At 41.2% G+C, this 19,195-nt stretch overlaps 1 protein-coding gene and 2 non-coding genes across 3 annotated transcripts in view; all 3 read left to right on the forward strand.

Moving 5' to 3' along the window:
- ERICH3 (glutamate rich 3) overlaps window positions 1–19,195 on the forward strand; it is a 107,632-nt gene that overhangs the window by 57,205 nt on the left and 31,232 nt on the right. The window contains exons 9-10 of the mRNA XM_041748585.1: window positions 14,624–14,810; window positions 18,613–18,911. Of these exons, the coding sequence (XP_041604519.1) occupies window positions 14,624–14,810; window positions 18,613–18,911 (486 nt within the window). The remainder of the gene's footprint in view (window positions 1–14,623; window positions 14,811–18,612; window positions 18,912–19,195) is intronic.
- LOC121488436 lies at window positions 896–1,002 on the forward strand. The gene has a single exon (XR_005987065.1). It is a non-coding gene; the product is annotated as a U6 spliceosomal RNA (small nuclear RNA).
- Window positions 10,626–10,732, forward strand: LOC121488437. Its single transcript, XR_005987066.1, has one exon. It is a non-coding gene; the product is annotated as a U6 spliceosomal RNA (small nuclear RNA).

The raw sequence follows: 19,195 nt of genomic DNA on the forward strand, positions 1-19,195 counted from the left end.
CCTCACTGTTTCCCCACCCCTGTGCTATTATCTTGTCTTTTGGAGCGCTCTTCCTTTGTCTGCAGTAGGACAAAGGATTTTAAATTCAAATTTTATCCATCTTTTAAGATTCAGATTGAGGCTATGCAGCTTTCTCTGACGACAACGTCTACTGTTTTATCCCTCTCTCCCTAGCGGTGGCTCTTGGTCTCCCCTGAAAACTGAAGCATTTCATTACACTGTGACTTAGAGTGACTGTTTTTTTTTTTTTTAATTTTTCTTTGACTTGTTATATATATTGAGTTTTTAGTTTCTAAAAATAGCTCATTGAGGTGTAACTCATATTCCATAAAGTTCATCCATTGTGAGTGTACAATGCACTGATTTTTAAGCATTTTGTGGGGCTGTGCAGCCATTATCACAAACCGGTTTCAGAATATCTCTATCACTTCAGAAAGTTCCCTTGTGCCCATTGGCAAAGAATCCTCCCTCTTTGTAGCCTCAGGCAGCCACTGATCTGCTTCCAGTCTCTACAGATAGGCCTTTTCTGGACATTTCATATAAATGAAATCACACAATAGGCAACATTTGTGTCTTGCTTCTTTCACTCAGCCTGATGTTTCTGAGAGTCATCTATTCATAGCATTTATCAATAGTTGCTCTCTTCTTATGCCACCGACTATATCCTACTACATGCACATTTGTGCTATTTCTAATTTGGGACTGCTACAAATCATGCTGTTCTGAATATACAGATACAAGTTTTTGTGGAGACAGCTGGCCATTTCTCTTGAGCAGATTCCTGGGAGTGGATTTGATGGCTTCTGTTTGCCCCCTGAGTGTGGTCACGCTTTTCTGCTTCTTACATACACGTCTTTTGACTTTTTTTTGTTATCGTTCAAAAGTGGACATTTTCGTGCTCGCTTCGGCAGCACATATACTAAAATTGGAACGATACAGAGAAGATTAGCATGGCCCCTGCGCAAGGATGATACGCAAATTCGTGAAGCGTTCCAAAAGTGGACATTTTCGATCATGTATTAAATGAAACTTGAAAGAATGGCTCCCAACATGCTCCTCCCCTGCTTACGACGTTCACCAGCTTCTTTCCTAATGAAAGTAGCTCTATTTTTCTGCCTAATTATTTTATTTTTTTTAATTTATTTTATTTTTAAAGATTTTATTTAGTTATTTTACAGGGAGGGAGGGAGAGAGAGAGAGAGAGAGAGCGAGTGAGCATGAGAGGAGGAGGGGCAGAGGGAGAAGCAGACTCCCCACTGAGCAGGGAGCCCGACATGGGGCTCCATCCCAGGACCCTGGGATCATGACCTGAGCTGAAGGCAGCCACTTAACCAACTGAGTCCCAGATGCCCTTGACTGGTTGTTTTGAAATATAGGTTTCATTATTATTATCCAGATATGTTGAGACCCATACATCAAGAGATGACTAACACCGAGTCACTTACAGTTCCCCAAAGGAGGGGCCATGCCATGTTTATTAGTCAGGGTTCTACCCAGAATAATGTTTGGCCACATATTTGGGCCTTGTGGCCCAGCTAGGTCGATAGGTAAAATTACCCATCACACATGTCACCTGGGACCACAAGGCAGCACCAGGATTAGCCAGGAGACTTGGGGAGTAGGAGAGAAACATGGGCAAGAGTATTTGTTATGGTGTCTGAGAGAAGGAACAGGAAACACAGGGTAAGCAGGCTCAGGATTCAACAGTATGAATAACCTTGGCAGGTTTTGGGGGAATATTGGCCCTGAGTTTAAGAGCCAGATAGCTGAGGTAGGGGGAGGGTGGATGTGAGCTCCCAGCTGGTTAGTTTGTCCACGAGAAGCACTGTCCCAGGCAAGTCATGTACCATCTCTAGGAATCGGTTAGTCTTGGGAGCCGTAGTCTCCCCAGGGTCAGTAAGGCCCCAGATGTCAACGCATCAGAATAAAGAGCCGTGCTTTGACACTGGCATTCAAGGGCTTTCAGATGTTGACTCCTCTCCAGCTTTCCAGTCCCATCCAAGCCAAACCGAACGACTCCCTGGCTCTTTGGTCCACCACCGCCCCACCTCTGATCCGTGCTTTTTTCTGTTATTACTTTTGGCAGGATATTCACTTGCTTTTAAGTCATCCATATGGGTTTTTCTCTTATTTGATGACCTCTGTTAGCTTTTACTGTGGTAAAATGCTTATATTCGACGTCGACAACAATGATCCTACCTTCTATGTAATGGGACTTCAGTATGTGCTGGGAGTTTTGCTCAGTGTTTTATGTGCATTTTCTCATTTAATACACAAAGTAAACTCAAGAAAGAGATAAAATAATTTCTCCGTATGAAAGATGAGGAACTGAGTCAAATAAGATTCAATAAGCTGGCCAAGGTCACATAACTCATTAGGGACAGACTCAGTACACCCGCTTGGCAGACTGACGCTTAGAGCCTGCGTTCATAATCCTCAAGGTTCATGAAATTTATCTACAAGCCTTTTTCTCTCCAACCTTTGACTAAGATATTAATTACCATCAGTCAGGTGTTTCCTCGAATGCAGAGATGTTCTTTTTTTATGAATTGCCGGTGAATGCCTGAAATAGAAGGATGTTATCGGACCCACATTTCCCAGTCCCCATAAGAGGGGATTTCTGTACTGATTTCTCTACGTCGTAACAGGACCCCATCCCTTCCTCTCTTCACAAGGACTTTGTTACTTCTCTTAGGTCCCTTACTATATTCTGCTTAGTATCAATACTCATGTATTTTTATTATTTGTTCCTTCTACTCTCAGATTATGAAGCTTGTGGAGGGCAGGCATTTGATTTTACTTATATTTAATCAAGCATTTATTAGTACTGTGTTCCTAAACAGGTATTATTTTATTAGACATACAAAAAACCCTAAATTTTAAATTATACTATGCAGCTTATGTAAACATAATGGAAATAAATTATACCTTTCAGACATAGATCCCTTTTCTTCCACAACAAATAAAGCCAACAAATTAGCTTTGCTAGAGAGATTGCACATTTCTTTTGTTTGACTTAATTTTAAAACCATATATATTTTTTTAAGTTCCATTTTAGTCAATGCATTATCTTGGTATTTTTCTTACTCTTGGTTTTCCTCACCAGTAGACTCAGATTTGAGAATGAAAACGGAAAGCATCAGCATGATTTTAATATAGGATAATTCAACATATCTTATATAGGCTTGATTTATTTCAGGAACTTTCCTTTACACAGTGTTTTTGCTTAAAATTAACATTGCAGTTTGGCAATTACGTTACTAGAAAGGACTTTAAAAACGGTTTAGAAGTCAATTCCACAGTCAAGATATCTTAGCAGCTGGCATTGCAGAATTAAACAATAGAAGGGAGAAGAAACCAAAGATGCTTCTGGGCGTCTGCAGCCGTTGGGGGTTTAAGGGCAGACCTCGTAAGCTTTTCAGGCCTTCTTACCAGGAGCAGGATGCAGCTGGATTTTTCAGATACAGGCTGGATAGTGCCTCTCAGCAGACTTGCTGCATTTATTCTACTGAGGGAGATGAGGAAGGGAAGGCTCGACTCAGCATCCTCACAACCTGGAGCTCCGATACCTCCAGGAGGGTGGAGGCATTGGGGGCATGTGAGGAATATGCATGAGACACAAGTTACACAGTGGTGAGAAGAATAGTCAAGAGGAGAGTGAAAGCAGGAAGCATAGGAAAAGCAAAGGAGGGAGGAGGAGGGAACAAGGAAAAACTAGCATGAAAAATAAGAGACAGAGAGGAACCAAACGAGTGTAGCGAGAAGTTTCTATTACAACCAGCTGCTTCCTGAAGCCTTAGGATGCGAACCCGGGAGCACTCTTCCTCTGGCTCAATTTGGAATCTTTCCCTCCAAAGGCCCGAATCAGAGCCAACTCGGGGACTGCCTGCTTTTAATCAGTCTTTGTCAGGGGTGTTTCACAAGACACTGTGAGTGGGTTTCCATGTTGTGGTACCTGTCAAGTTCCTATAAATGCAGAAAGCTTCTGGTTGAGGGCAGGGCCGACTTACTGTAGCTTTTGTCTCAGCAAAGGACAGGATGTGGAATCCCTAAGTGTTCCACGTCTGCGTCCTGTCAGATCAATGTTTATTAGGCCCTTGCTAGGTGTCAGCACTGACCAGACACCGGGGGCACAAAGATCAGTAAGATATTGTCCTTATCTACTGAGAGTGGAACACAAGGGCATAGTGTCAAGGCCACGTGACTCACAGAGTCCTCGGGGCCTGGAGATTAGAAACACGTGGGTAGTGTTCGGGCCTCTACAACTGGGGCAGCTGCTGGACCTTTAAATGTGTCAGTAGAAATTGCAAACAGTTGAGAGACAGGAGGAGTTGAAAATAGAAGACATTTTTTTTGGTACGTGAGGAATGTCTGAACTTGTCCCATGGATACTGGGAATCGTTGGAGGACTCTGAGCAGGAGCGTCACATGATCTATTCAGTGATAATAATAGTTCACTGATATGCAGGACGCAAGACATTTTGAGAGATACCAGTCTGGAAGTGGGGAGACCAGCTAGTAGGGTGACTGTACATCCCAGCTTGCCTGGAAGAGTTGAAATTTGTGTGTGTGTGTGTGTGTGTTTCTAGTATAATTATTAATAATACCTCTTTCACCATGTCTCCCAGTTTGGATGATAAATTCTGTGGCCACCCGACTTAAGTTGAGACTTATTGCAGGGGCCTAGGTAAGACTCCACGATGCCCGGAGTTCATCAAGGCTTGGCCTAAGTGGCCGAAGGGGACTTGCCACCCAACACTTGCAAGAGCAGGCCCTTTGGCACCTCCAGGGTCTCCTAAATCCGCGCCCTGACTCAGGCCTGAGCGCAGATAAAAGATCCCAACAAAAATCTAGGGTATTAATTGAATGCTACTTGTTAGCACTACGTGAGAGCTGACTGGTCAACCCCTCAATGAGCTTGCCATTTAGTTGTCGGCTCAGATGGAACTTGCCTGAGGTATCAGAAAAGAAATGAGAAGGAAAGTGGTCAGTGGTGCAGAAAGTGAGAAAGCTAAGCCTTAGTCTTGCAGGGGCATGCGGCCCTGCTCCGGGTCCTGCAATGGAACTGGGTTTCCATGGAAGGGTTTGGTACTCGCTGTTGGCCGGCAGAGAGGGCCCAGGCTTGCTGAAGTTTCATCAGTCTGGGTCCTTCTAACCTTGGAGGATGGTGAGTAGAGAGGCGGTTCAGTCAACTGAAAGAAACAATTGTTCAGCTCCTAGCGCACGTATTTAATCACGAGCTGTCACTCGGGCCTCCTGTTAGAATCCAGAAAAGGTTACCTGGTGGCAATAATTGGGGAATATTTTTAAGAAGAATGAAGTAACTAGACCCAGGAGAAAAAGAGATGTTGCTGTCAGGAACACACTTTAGCAGAGAAAAAAAAAAAAAAAAGGTGAGTAAATGAAAAGATGAAGAGCTGTCATTTCCTTTCATTTTACTTTTAAGCATTTCCACTTCTACTTTCTCATCTTGTACGGATGAGGCAGGCCGTTCCTCCACCCCGATTGCACGATTCCCTTGCGTTTACGCAGGGCTTACCTCCCACAAGCTCCCCGGGCTACCTGGGAATCCAGGCCACTTTCCATGGAAAGTACTGCTCAGCCAAAGGGAGATGCGCTTTTTAATCCATCATATCATTAATGTTCTAGAGGGAGCGTGGAGCCGGATTGCTGCAGGCTGGTGGCTGTGGCTGGGCTGCACGGATGCCTGTCACAGCGCCCCGGCCACCCGGCACCTGCAAGGGAGACGTGACCTTGCAACTTGGAGCCCGGCCTGCGACTCAGGGAGAGGTCTCTAATCTGCAAAGAATTACCCAGGTTGCTGATTTACCTTCATGGCTACTGAGGTCCCTGAAATATTTCTGTTGATTGCCTCTCTGTTTGGGAGCTCTCTCGACCCGAGGCGGGACAATTTACTTAAATTTTAAATCTTGGACTTCCTTCCCCGTTTACACTTTTCAGACTGTCATTTGCGGGATTTCATTTAATCAGATTTACTGCCTCTGGTTTTTGCTGCAGAGAAATGGAATTCAATGAGGAGAAAAAAAAAAGTCCTCTGAAGTGGAAGGGGATGGGTTTGAAGACGGGAATATTTTAGTAGTTCCTTCAGAAATTTTTGTTGCAGTTTAAAAAAAAAATGCATGTTTCCAAGGCATCCGTAATTCAATGAAATCCAACTCAAATAATTGCTTTGAATTCACCGAAAGTTGGTCTCTTCACATTTTTCATTTAGCTGAAAATTGATTTTTAGAAAAGTGAAGTAGATTAAAAGTCTTGCCTGGCCCCTGTATAATTCTCGCGCTGACAGTATTCTTATTAGGCCCTCTGAAGTCTCTCAGCCAGCCCCCCGCTATTTCTCTGCCTCCTCTTCTTCCTTTTCCTGCTTCTCTCCTCAATTTCCTCTCAGAGGTCAGACAAACACTTTGCCCGTTCACTATTGGGAAACGACTTCAGACTGTAAACAAGGAGGCGAGGCCTAGGACACTTCTGTCCATCTCTGGCGTATCCGTGTATTGTTTATTGTATAAATAAGTTTGTGAACACCAGAGTACAGGGTGTTGTTGTTGTTGTTGTTGGGTTTACCGTTTGATAGGAAAATAATAATTATTGTTGGTTTTTCACTGAATGCTGCCTGTAAAACTGAATATCTTAGGCATCTAGCCTCCATCTCTAATCCTCAGAGTGACCCTAGAAGGAATCCAACGTGGGCCATTCCCCTTTCACGCAGAGTAAGATTAGGGAAGGACACATCCTCAGTGCTCAAGCGTGAGGATGAAGCCCTCAATTACAAAAACAATCGCTAAATCACAAAAGTTCAAATCAGAACAAAATTATGTCACCAGCATTTAATTCATTCGATTTGAATTTTTATTTGAGAACCAGCTAAAAGAACCGAGAGCAGTTTTCTTAGTGCCACTGATAGTTTTGTTGTATGTAAAACACACACCCGAGTAAAATAAAAAGTGAAAGCCTTTGCCCAGACCCCTGGCAGTGGCGTTAAAAACACAAAGGCAAAATGCAACATCATTATTAGAGATTTATTTGGTAACGAGCTTGACTTTCTGTACCCTGCAAAGACTGACGTTTTATCAAGGTTTTGTTGCTAGGTGCCTAAAAGGAGCCTTTTCCACTCCTCCTATGACAGTATCATTACCCTCCAATTAGAAGGTAATTAATTAATAAGCCGGCTTCTTTTTGTTTATTGTAGGAATCAAGAAAGATTCATAAAACACCACCGCATAGTAATGCAGCTATTACAATGATCTATCTGGGGAAAAATGTGCACCTGTCTCATGATCACCCCGACTTCCGGGATGAAATAAAAGTTTATCAGCAGCACTGTGGAGGGGAAAACCTTTGTGTCTACAAAGGCAAACTACTTGAAAAAGGTACACATAAAATGTGATTTTTTTTAAGTTGCTTGCAGTTGATGCTATAGATAAGCTGTCGTTGATATCATATCAAAATGACTTCAATCACTCTATGAAATTATGCATATCCAGGGACTTATAAACCAGCTGCCTCAAAGTAAATCTAGATTTACTGCTCCATGATTGAAACCGAAGCAGCAATTACTCTTGCAGATTGTGGAAGAAAGAATTTGGAGTGATTTAACCCGGTAACAGATTAATTTGGGGATAGAGATATATGATCATTAAAATGTTGCAGGAATAAACTGTCCCCCAAATTACAAGTTAACTATTTGGCCTGCCATAGTGAATTATATCATACATTATTCTAAGGGAAAAATACCAGATTGGCAATTTGTTCTTTAGAAAAATGTTGAGATAAAATCACAAATCCAATAAACTTCAGGGTGAATCACACCTAAATAACTTGGCGTAGAATTTGGCTAGATGGATTTTAGTGCATTTCTGCTTTCATTTGATCATAAATCCAGTTTTCTTAGCATGAGATAATTTTTATATCCAATATAGGGTTTCACATATTGTACCGAAGTGGTTTTCATCAATATTTCGTTGTGCGGAGTAGCAATTGAAAGGACAAGTTGTTATGGGATTATATCTGTTATTTCCTTGTTTAAGAAACTCCGTTTAGAAAGTAATTGCATTTTCACTAAGTAAAAGAAATACTTACATTTGGGCAAGCTTGATAGAAGTTTAGGGAGTCTTAGGAGTTGGGGGCAAGAATCGAATTGCTACTTTTGGCTTTTCAGTTTCCCTCATCACTCATAAACAGTGACTTAATTTTAAAAGAAACTAGACAGGTTTAGGGATTAAACATTTAAACCTTTCCAACTTAAGAGTAAACACTTGAATGTTCGTTTTAACTTTGACTTTATAAAGATTTATAAAACTTATTTATAAAAAATAATGCTCAATGGTGCCAGAAACTGGTTTTCCCCATTCTACGTACCTGGCCAAAATGTAATTTATTGTCATAGCATTTGAGAGTTCATTCCTTCCTTTTCATAGGCGAGGAAAATGAGTCAAGTCCGGAGGTAGGGTGGCTCCCTAAGGTCGCATGTGCAGCTCGGGGCCGGGGCGAGAGCAGATCCTGGACCTCTGAGCAGGTGCAGGACCTTTGCTCAGGTAGCATTTCTTAGTGGCAAATGGTTTCCTACGTTTTTCAAACCATGAGAGGTCTGAGACCCCTAATGATAGTGGCGTAGATACACTTAATTTTTGAAAGTGTAACTTTCAACTATTGATTTAGAAGAACTGCTGAACTTACTGTAGTCGACAATCGGAATGAATGTCATGAAGCGTTTTTCCTGGGTCTTGGGTCACACTTCATTCAAGACAGCGCAGTTGTTCCATGTGCCTGCTGGCAAACGTGGTGCGTACAGAGGAACCAAGAACAAGGCTTAGCCGGCTGAAAGGTTTTCGGGGAGACACACACACCCTGTGCTAACAATGCAAAACCCAAGAGTGAGGGAGAGTGTTACTTGGCTACCACGCGTTGCCTTGCATACGGATTGATCCTGGGACTGACTTTTGTTATGTCACTGGACGGGCTTGACCAACATGATGGAGTGGGGGCTTAAAGAATCGCATCCTATCCACGCAATAATTTTGTCTCAGCTTGCCTCTTGATTGCCAGGAAAGTAATTGTTCACAATTAAAAAGTTGGGTGACTCAGAGTTGACTTGCGGTTCAGCGATCTTGGCAATTTAGCGGGACTGAGAAGAATCGGCCCGTTTTACAAACCAGAGTTGTGCATGATTCAGTGAAATGTGAATAGGTTTTTAGAAGAGTTCTGCTAAAACAAAACAAAACAAAACAAAACAAAACAAAACAAAAAGACAAGACGTTTAGCCTTCTGCCTGGAGCAGTAAACTAATTAAAAGTGTGGCGTTCGTTAATTTGTCTTGCTTTCGGATGGGAAATAACAATAAAATTAATTATTTAGGAACGTAGCAAGTGCATCTTTTATTCCCATACTGATTCATCGATGTCTTACAGTTTGATTTTAGACATCAAGCCACATATTGATTATTTATTATGCACACCTGTGAAGTCACCGAGTATTTCTGCTCCATGTGAAAAGTACAGTTCTTCAAGGTGTTTTTATTTACCATGTTCATCTTTCCCAACAAGGCAAACCTTGGCCTCCTGGGTTCATAGGGATACAGAGAGGAAAGTAACTTTTTTTTTTCCCCTGACCCTCCTAATAATCCCTTTCTTTTCTCCCCCATTTCCTGGTATTTTCATAACCTGATCCTTTGTACCAATTTGTGCATTCCTCATTACTCCCTCAAAAACCAGCTGCCTCACTGTTTCCCCACCCCTGTGCTATTATCTTGTCTTTTGGAGCGCTCTTCCTTTGTCTGCAGTAGGACAAAGGATTTTAAATTCAAATTTTATCCATCTTTTAAGATTCAGATTGAGGCTATGCAGCTTTCTCTGACGACAACGTCTACTGTTTTATCCCTCTCTCCCTAGCGGTGGCTCTTGGTCTCCCCTGAAAACTGAAGCATTTCATTACACTGTGACTTAGAGTGACTGTTTTTTTTTTTTTAATTTTTCTTTGACTTGTTATATATATTGAGTTTTTAGTTTCTAAAAATAGCTCATTGAGGTGTAACTCATATTCCATAAAGTTCATCCATTGTGAGTGTACAATGCACTGATTTTTAAGCATTTTGTGGGGCTGTGCAGCCATTATCACAAACCGGTTTCAGAATATCTCTATCACTTCAGAAAGTTCCCTTGTGCCCATTGGCAAAGAATCCTCCCTCTTTGTAGCCTCAGGCAGCCACTGATCTGCTTCCAGTCTCTACAGATAGGCCTTTTCTGGACATTTCATATAAATGAAATCACACAATAGGCAACATTTGTGTCTTGCTTCTTTCACTCAGCCTGATGTTTCTGAGAGTCATCTATTCATAGCATTTATCAATAGTTGCTCTCTTCTTATGCCACCGACTATATCCTACTACATGCACATTTGTGCTATTTCTAATTTGGGACTGCTACAAATCATGCTGTTCTGAATATACAGATACAAGTTTTTGTGGAGACAGCTGGCCATTTCTCTTGAGCAGATTCCTGGGAGTGGATTTGATGGCTTCTGTTTGCCCCCTGAGTGTGGTCACGCTTTTCTGCTTCTTACATACACGTCTTTTGACTTTTTTTTGTTATCGTTCAAAAGTGGACATTTTCGTGCTCGCTTCGGCAGCACATATACTAAAATTGGAACGATACAGAGAAGATTAGCATGGCCCCTGCGCAAGGATGATACGCAAATTCGTGAAGCGTTCCAAAAGTGGACATTTTCGATCATGTATTACAGCAACTGTGGATTCTAGATTCTGACTTTCCCCTCTTGAAGGTTAATGTTCTCACTATTTTTGTTATGTTTGTTTGGTAACGTCTCTGAAATCCGTGAAATCCATGCCCCCTCTCCCCGATAGACAGCCAGCATAATGTCTCTGCTCAGATTTTATCTGTTTTTATTTGGAAGACTGGCCTCCTAGGGTTGTCTCTGTGTTTTCATAGTTTATTGATTATCTGGTGATTTGTCACAGGTTGTATTCAAAGACTTTGAACCAGTGCAAAGTCAAAAGGCTTTCAATAAAGTACAGCCTCTACCTTGTGTCTGTGGATCTGCTTGTGGGTGTATTAGTTTCCTGGAGCGAATGTAACAAATCCCCAAAACTGGTGGCTTAAGACAACAGAAATTTAATGCTCCCACAGCTGTGGAGGCCAGACATCTAAAATCAGGTATTAGCAAGGCCATCCTCCATCTAACAGCTCAACGGAAGCATCTTCCTTTGCCGCTATCAACTTCTGGTGATTCCCAGCAATCCTTGGCATTCCCTGGCATTCCCTCACTCCCATGTCTGTGTCCTCTATCCTCACAGGTCATTCTTCTCTTGTGTCTCTGTGTGTGTCCTGTCCTCCTCTTATAAGGATGTCAGTCATTAAATTCCTTTGACAGAACAAATCCAGGATGACTTCATCTCCATCCTTCATTACTTATATCTGCAGAGACCCTATTTCCAAATAAGGTCGCCTTCTGAAATTCTGGGTGGTCATGGATTCTTTTTTTTTTTTTAAGATTTTATTTATTTATTCATGAGAGACACAGAGACAGAGAGAGAGAGAGAGAGGCAGAGACACAGGCAGAGGGAGAAGCAGGCTCCATGCAGGGAGCCCGACGAGGGACTCGATCCTGGGTCTCCAGGATCATGACCTGGGCTGAAGGCGGTGCTAAACTGCTTAGCCACCCGGGGCTGCCCAGTGGTCCTGGATTCTTAGAGGGCAACATTCAACCCACTGTAATGGGTTCAGGAGTACATTCAAAGTTCAGGCAGTTTTCAGGTCGGCTTGAACTTTTATTTTCCACCAGACTTTCTTGTGTTTTCTTTGTTCGTGGGTGCAAGCTCCTGGTCAGCCAGGGATATGTGGATATGTTGGGCCTACTCCAATCCGTGCCCTTTCCCATTAGCCAAGGGTGTGCTGAGCACTTATTGAATGTGTCAATAATTGCATTTTGGCCTGTGTCTCCCTGTTAAGTTTCTGGCTAGTCCATTAGCCTACTGCTTGCCCTAATCAGAACTACAGTCAGAGCAAAAAGAATCTCTGACCTTCCATGTTAGCCTGCCTCTAGGATTGCTGCTTATTACTGGTAATGCCACTGGCCAAGATTTTTGTTGTTTTTGTTTTCCTGCTCCAAATGAAGTCAGCCCCCACTGACTGGGAAGCTGCTGGTCCTTTATGGCCTGCCCTACCCTGTTAGAATTCTGGTGATGAGATGGTGGCTGGGGGGAGGGGGTGGGAAGAGCCCCAGGCAAGATTGCCTCAGATTCCCTCTGTTTGTATAAAAAGTTCAGTAATTTTTGATGAGTAACTGCTGCTCAGTTTGTTTTAAGTCTTTGGTCCATTTTTAGAGACGAAATTTTAAGGGGAGAGGATTTGGTGACCTCACTCCAGAAATCTGGCATATTATTTTTATCTCTCCTGCTAAATGACAACTTCTTGAAGCAGTAGACCGTATTTGGGTTTTTTTTTTTTTTTTCAGTGTTTTGGTTCCTCTTTAGTGCCTAAAACAGTGTGAGCCACTGGCAGTCAACAATGAATAACTATGTTTTGCAAATAGCATAGAATGCCTTCTAACATTGTACATTATGTTATCTTTAAGGCTAGCCACTCTGTGAAGTGGCTAGACCACATCGCTCCCTCAACCTAATTCCTTCGCCCACTCCCACGGCCATCCTCATTTTATAGATGAGAATTCTGAAATGCAGTAGTTCAATGACCTACCAAGGACACTCAACTTAATAAGTGAAGAACTAGGACAGGGACCCAAGTCTTCTAACTTCTGGTCTGTATTCTTTCCATTATTCCATGCACACACCATTAAATCAGGGTTGGAAAGTGTCACTAAATTTTAAAACATAAAATTAAAAAAGAAATAACAAGGGGTTAAAAGCAGAGGGTGTTAATTCTTGTTCAGGAAGTCTGAAAGAAAGAGAAAGAAGTGGAATAATGGTGGCTGTGCTCTCTAGCCATACGGGTACACGATGGAAGGGCGGTCACATCTAGAAGCTCACCTCCTGTGCAGGTTTTCAGCGTTTCCCTGTCTGTCCCCTCTTCCCAGGCCAGGACCTTGGGTAGTTATAGGGTGTGATGTTGCAGCAGAATAGATCCTATGACATAAATGTCCTGTTCAAGTTTCTGAAAAGAAAGCAAACTCCTAAGTCAATACTTAGGAGTCCGTATATCACTAAGGCAAGCAGATTTTTAAATCTGTTGTATCTTAGTTTCCCCAGATGCTAACTTTTCAATTTTCTCTTCCCTTGTATGCTTAATTTTATGTCACAAATACTAAGGTATAAATGATGGAATTATGTAATTCTATTCTTTAGTATAAGTTGCAACTGAGTTAGATAGTTTTTAAGGGCAGATTCTAGGTGACTATGAAACAGGTTAAAATAATAATTTCTCAATTATTTATTGGGGGCTTCCTATGCCATTGTCCTGGGATCTGGGGAAACAAAGATAAGTAAAACGGTTCCAGTTCTCACGAATTTCACAAACATGCAGGGCAGCAGGCATCTATAACAGGGTTCTCAAAATGTGCTCCCTGGACCAGAAGCTCAAGCATCACCTGGCAACTTAATAGAAATGCAAATTCTTGGGCCCTACTGAATTAGAAACTCTGGAGTGAAGCCCAGCAATCTGTGTTGGCCTTTCAGGGTATCCTGACACACACTGAAGTTTGAGAGGCACTGTGTATAGCCATATTTTTAAACTGTGGTAATAACAGCAACCACAAGAAAGGTGTACATAGCAGAGAGATGAAATTATCCACTCCATCATCAGTGAAAACGAAGAGTCCAGGGAGATGTCTTTTGTAGGAAGTAACATTAAAAGTGTCACGAAAAGCAGGTTTCTGAGTTGCTCTGTAGAATAGGGTTTCCTTAGATCTAGAATTTGGGATCTCTAGGGTAAGACCTTTTCAAAGAGCATTATAAAGACCTGGAGTGATTATAACTTATTAATTATAAATAGTGGTTCTTAATTTATTGGTGGGACTTTTAGGTGGCTGGGGGAACCAAAAGAGGAACCAAATCCAGGCAGATTTGAGAATGGATTTGAGATGGGATAGTTCTTCCTCATCCATATATGTGTTAGGCTGTTTGAAGTCATAGCAAAAAATACAAATTTATTTTAAAGCATTCCTGAGCTCACAGTAGGCTTTTGTCATATAATTTATCAGTACATGAATAGCAAAATAGACCCTAGAGAGAGATTTGGAGTACAACACAAACTCTCCTACTTATTGTATGATCTTGGGTAAATTACTGAGTTCCCCTACACTTTAATTTCTGCATATAGAAACTAGTGATGATAATAGTCTCAATTCGTGTGGTTGTTAAGAAATAACACACCCAAGATTGTAGGGCATAATGGCTGGCCACAGTAAGAGCTCATATAATATTATTATTTTATTTCAAATCAGAATTTTAAAATGCTTTGGAATGTTTATTATAAACAAAAGTATTAGTGTGTGTTTTATGATTAAAATTGTCCTCAAGTTGAAAAGCTGATCTAGAGCATAGTATTATACTTAATCTAATAGAAAAAATGTGATTTTGAACCTATTAGTCCAAAGAGATTTGCTTTCACTGATATATTTACTTTTCTAATTCCAGAGACCTTTCAGTTTATTTCCAAAAGGCACCATGGTTTCCCCTTCAGTCTCACCTTTTTCCTGAATGGGATGCAAGTGAACAGGTTAAGCTCCTGCTGTGAATATAAGCACCGAAAAGGTTCCAGACTTGGAGGCAAACGAGGCTACTTCGGGTTTGTGTGCGTGGAGAGATCATCTCCTTGCTACAAGTATGGAAACAAATGTCCTTTGGTAGAGGGCAACTTTTGCTATGTTTTTCTTTTTCTGCTTCTACTGATGCATGTCTCAGCACAGTTTGTTAACAGAGCTATCAGTGTAGATGAGCCTGAAATGTCCACGGTAAAGGTTGCTTCTTATAACCCAGTGTGTTGTGTTTGATATTATTAGATATAAATTCGATTTCCAGATATAGGATATAATGGGGATAAAAGCTAGTGCTATGCCATATTCTGCTTCCTTCTCCCCCCCTTTCCTCATACTCCTTTCAGTTCTGTTTCTGAAGCAAAGGAGAGAGGGTGTTTTAGTCTCATTCTTTTTAGGAACTGGTTTGGGGAGTCCCAAAGCATGTGCCAAGCATCTCCCTTATATGGTTGTGCATTACAGGTCATGTTTGCACTACGATGTGGCCCAGTTATCATTCTCATGCCCCTAGTTTTAATCTCAGGCATAATGAAATGCATGATAAAGGGTCAATTTTGACTGTCATTTATCAGCTTTCATATTGGCCATTCTGTTTGAAATTAGGACACTTGCTTGCAGGCTTTCTTTAATTTTTTTTTTCTGAGAGTACTCACGGAGAATTGATAAATGCCTAAGCTAGAAAATAGGTGTCAACCAACCAAAGTTGCTGCCTTCGTGGAGCCCATTCTAATGGGGGAAAGGCAAATAACAAGTAAACCAATTAATACGTGTCAGATGGATGTGTTGGGATCAACTGGAAGTTCTCCGCTGATGCTTTCTGTATTTTCAGTCAAAAAAGAATTTATCAGCTGAAGTTAAGGCTTATGGAAGAAGGGATTGGAGGTTTTAGGGGAGAGAAAAGGTGTGAAAGAGTCATCCAGCAAGTGAATGGACAGTGAACGAATGGTCTAGAATATAGGAGGAGTGCCCAGGTGTACTTAGGACCCACCGGAGGCTGCTTTCCTGTTCTAACTCAAATATGCTTTCTCCATATTTGTGGGCAGGTAATTTTAGACATTTCTGTTTGACTCCCAAGAAAGCTAATGAGCCTATATACAATCATCCATGCGCAAACACATTGCATTCTTTGAGTTGCTCTATAAATCCACACTGTAAATGTTTGGTTGTAAACACTTTCTGTGGAGATTTAGTAATCAGTAGTAAAATCTGATTGATGACATCTCCTTTCCTATTTAACACTTATTAATCTATATACAGTTTTCTTTATCTGATTTCACTCGCTTCCCTCTAGCTTCTTTATTTGATCTTTTCAAATAGCAATAACAAAACAGTTGTCATATTAAAGAATAAAGCCTGTTAGGCCTGTTATTCTTTTTCAAAGATTTTATTTATATAATATAAATATAAAATAAGTATTTATAAAATACAATATAATTCACTTATAATATTATGTAACCATTTTAGAGGGGGTCGCATCCACAATAATACATTTAATTATTTTAAGGGGTGTCCATTAATGCCCTGTTCTGTTAAAAAAGAAATCAATTCATTCACAAAATACTGGCTCTGGAACTTTCGTTATGAGGAGGGAATTATTTAAAATAGCAAGCGGGAGTTCTAGTCTTAAAAATTATTAGGAACTACCTGTTTAAGGTCTTCGGAAGACAAGAAAGACTCAACAGTGGTCACTTCTAAGTGTGGAGGGTCCCCGGTTGTACCCATCCCTCAGTCGTGGAAACTGAAGAGACAAGGTAGTTATTTTTCAGTTGGAAGGAGAAAGAGTTGCCTCACCAAGTACAACGCAGACTGCGTTAAGCCTTAGCAATCAGAATCAACACCTCAAATTATACTCAGAAGTCAAATAGGTAGTCAGTGACGAGGAGAGCACAGATGTTGCTCACTTTGTTCGTCCAATTCCCTTAAGCAGATGGGCCATAAAAAGTCTGTGCATGCAGTAGGGAGGCATCAAAGCCTCTCCACAGTCACAACATAAACTCAAAGTAACAGCATATCAGAAGCCCCAGATCGTTGGATCTGGTGTTGCCATTGATAAGCTAAGAGCTGCTTGAATAGAAGGCAATACCAGTAATCATATTCTGTGAAGATTCATGACACCTTTATTCCAAGGAAAGCAGTGTGCTAAGTACATCATCATTACAGGCAAGAAGCATTTATCATTCTTAATATGGGGGAGGTAAGTGTATTCTTATTATCTCATTTTTTACAGCCTGATAGTTACGTTGAGTGCAAATCCTTTTAGCTTTATTTTATGGGGACATACTGAAAAGATAAGTGATATAACTAAGTTCTCATAAGCTGGGAGAATTGATTCCTATGCTATTTCTAGACTGAGGATGGCTGAAATTCAGTGAAATCTATAGTTTGAAGAATTGCCATTGAATCTGATTCACGCTGAGGCGGTTTTCAAACTTTACATATTATTTCTCTTCTTCCTGGACTGACATGTCTTGACTGCATTTGGATCCGTCTTCACCTGTGTGCTCTATTGATTGAATTTCCCACTAAGTCCTGTGACCTGTAGGGAAGGGACACGGGTAGTTCTAGAAGAGGAGGCTGGTGGACGCTGACAACTGCCAGGCACCTTTCTCAGGTCGAGTGTTGTCTCTGTTGGTGCAAACTGCTCCATATTGTGTTAGTTTCTGGTGAAGAGTGTGAGCACTTTCCCTGTCACGTCTGTCTGTGGGGGTGTCCGTCTAGGAGGGCTACACCTGTAATATCTTTGTACCTCATTGTGAGGTGATGGAGTCTAGCAGTCCTGAGCCAGGATCCAGCTCCCTCCCTGACCTGCCTGGTGAACTTGGGCGAGTCATGGAGGCCTGTCAGCCTCAGTTTCTTCATTTGTCAACTTGTGATGATAGCTCTTAATTTCTCGTCCTGGGTAGGGTAATGAATCCTGTAGGATAATGTATATAGAGTAGCCAGCAAGGAGCTTGGCACAGAGGGAACGCTCAATAATCTTACTATTATCATAATCATATTTTTACTAACGTCTGTATTATCATAATTGGAACTCTTATCTCAATATTCAGAGATAGGAAAAAAAGGCTATAGAAGAATTTATTCATGTTATTTTTGTTCCAACTGATTTTTGAAATATTTTTTCACGTCTTGATACATTCGGATCATCTGCTTGTTTCACCAGATTTGACTTTGAATGACTTTATGACCTCTACAAATTATTGCCATCTCCAAAGAACAAAAGATTATTGCCAGGAAAAGTCACCAGAAGATTGTTGTACAGGCTTCAAAAGGCCATTCTAAAAACAATGATGACAGTTCTATTAAAATACGCATGCAGGCTCCCGAGGTGTTTATTTAAAGGGCACAACAACGTTTGACTGTATATGTTTCTTAAAAAATCAATCATGTTTATTTAGAGTCAACCTTGTGTATAAGTCTTCTGTTGTTGTGTTGTTGGAATAACAAATTATCAAAGACTCAGTGGCATCTCTCGTCTTCTGATTATTTTGATCTCAGCTTCCCTGTTTACATACCTGAATGTTCTTTTATCACATAATTCTCATTTAAGGGCTTGAATGATATGTTTATTGGAATCTGTAATAAGGCCAAAAACATGCTTTGAAGGCGCAAGTTTTAGTTTGAGACAACCGTTCTTAGTTGTTGTTTTCTTGTTTATTATTGTGGGTAAAATTGTTAATAATTGTTTGTGTTCATTTATAAGATTTTGGTACGAATGAGAAAAGAGTCTTTTCTAATTAACTGTGTATTATAATAAAAATATTTCTTGTAACGTTCCTTACTGGAATAAGAAGTGATTTAAAAAGCTTTGAGGTTCTACTGTGTCATATATAAAGGTTAACAAGCACCTTATGTTTATATCTTTGATAGGTGCATTATTGCTATGGGCCTTGACAAAAATACAACTTCATCAAAACCTAGGAAAGAAATGAGTATTGATAAAAGAGAAGACCTGAAGAAGGGTGAGGGGAAACTGAGGAAGGAGAGAGGGTACATGATACCGAGAAGGAATGAGGTGGAGGGGAACAAAACGGCTTCAGTCATTTTTTCAGCTCAAGAAGAAAAACCAACGATCAGAGACGTGAGAACAGCTGTGGAAGAAATGGAACTTGACGGAAAACCAGGACAAGATGTTTGGGAAGATGCCCAGGAAAATATATTTAAATACGGTAATGGATAACACGGAGTCCTTTGGTTGTTGCTGGTGTGGTTTTGCTTTGGTCTTTGAAATGCCCTTATCAACGTGGGCGACATCTACTGGACGTCACCCAGTTCGGGGCTTCAGGGAGCTCTGTCACACGGGAGGAGTCCCTGACCGCCCTCTTCCACTATTTCGCAAGGAGGCCTGTGTCCCCTGCCTCAGAGGAGGGCAGGCCTAACTCGGGAGACGTGCAGGTGCTTGGAGGGGCAGGAGGGAAAGAGGAGTTTACGTCTGTGGGAGCCAGAAGCTCTA

This window comes from Vulpes lagopus, chromosome 3, assembly GCF_018345385.1.
Source record: "Vulpes lagopus strain Blue_001 chromosome 3, ASM1834538v1, whole genome shotgun sequence".
Classification (NCBI taxonomy): domain Eukaryota; kingdom Metazoa; phylum Chordata; class Mammalia; order Carnivora; family Canidae; genus Vulpes; species Vulpes lagopus.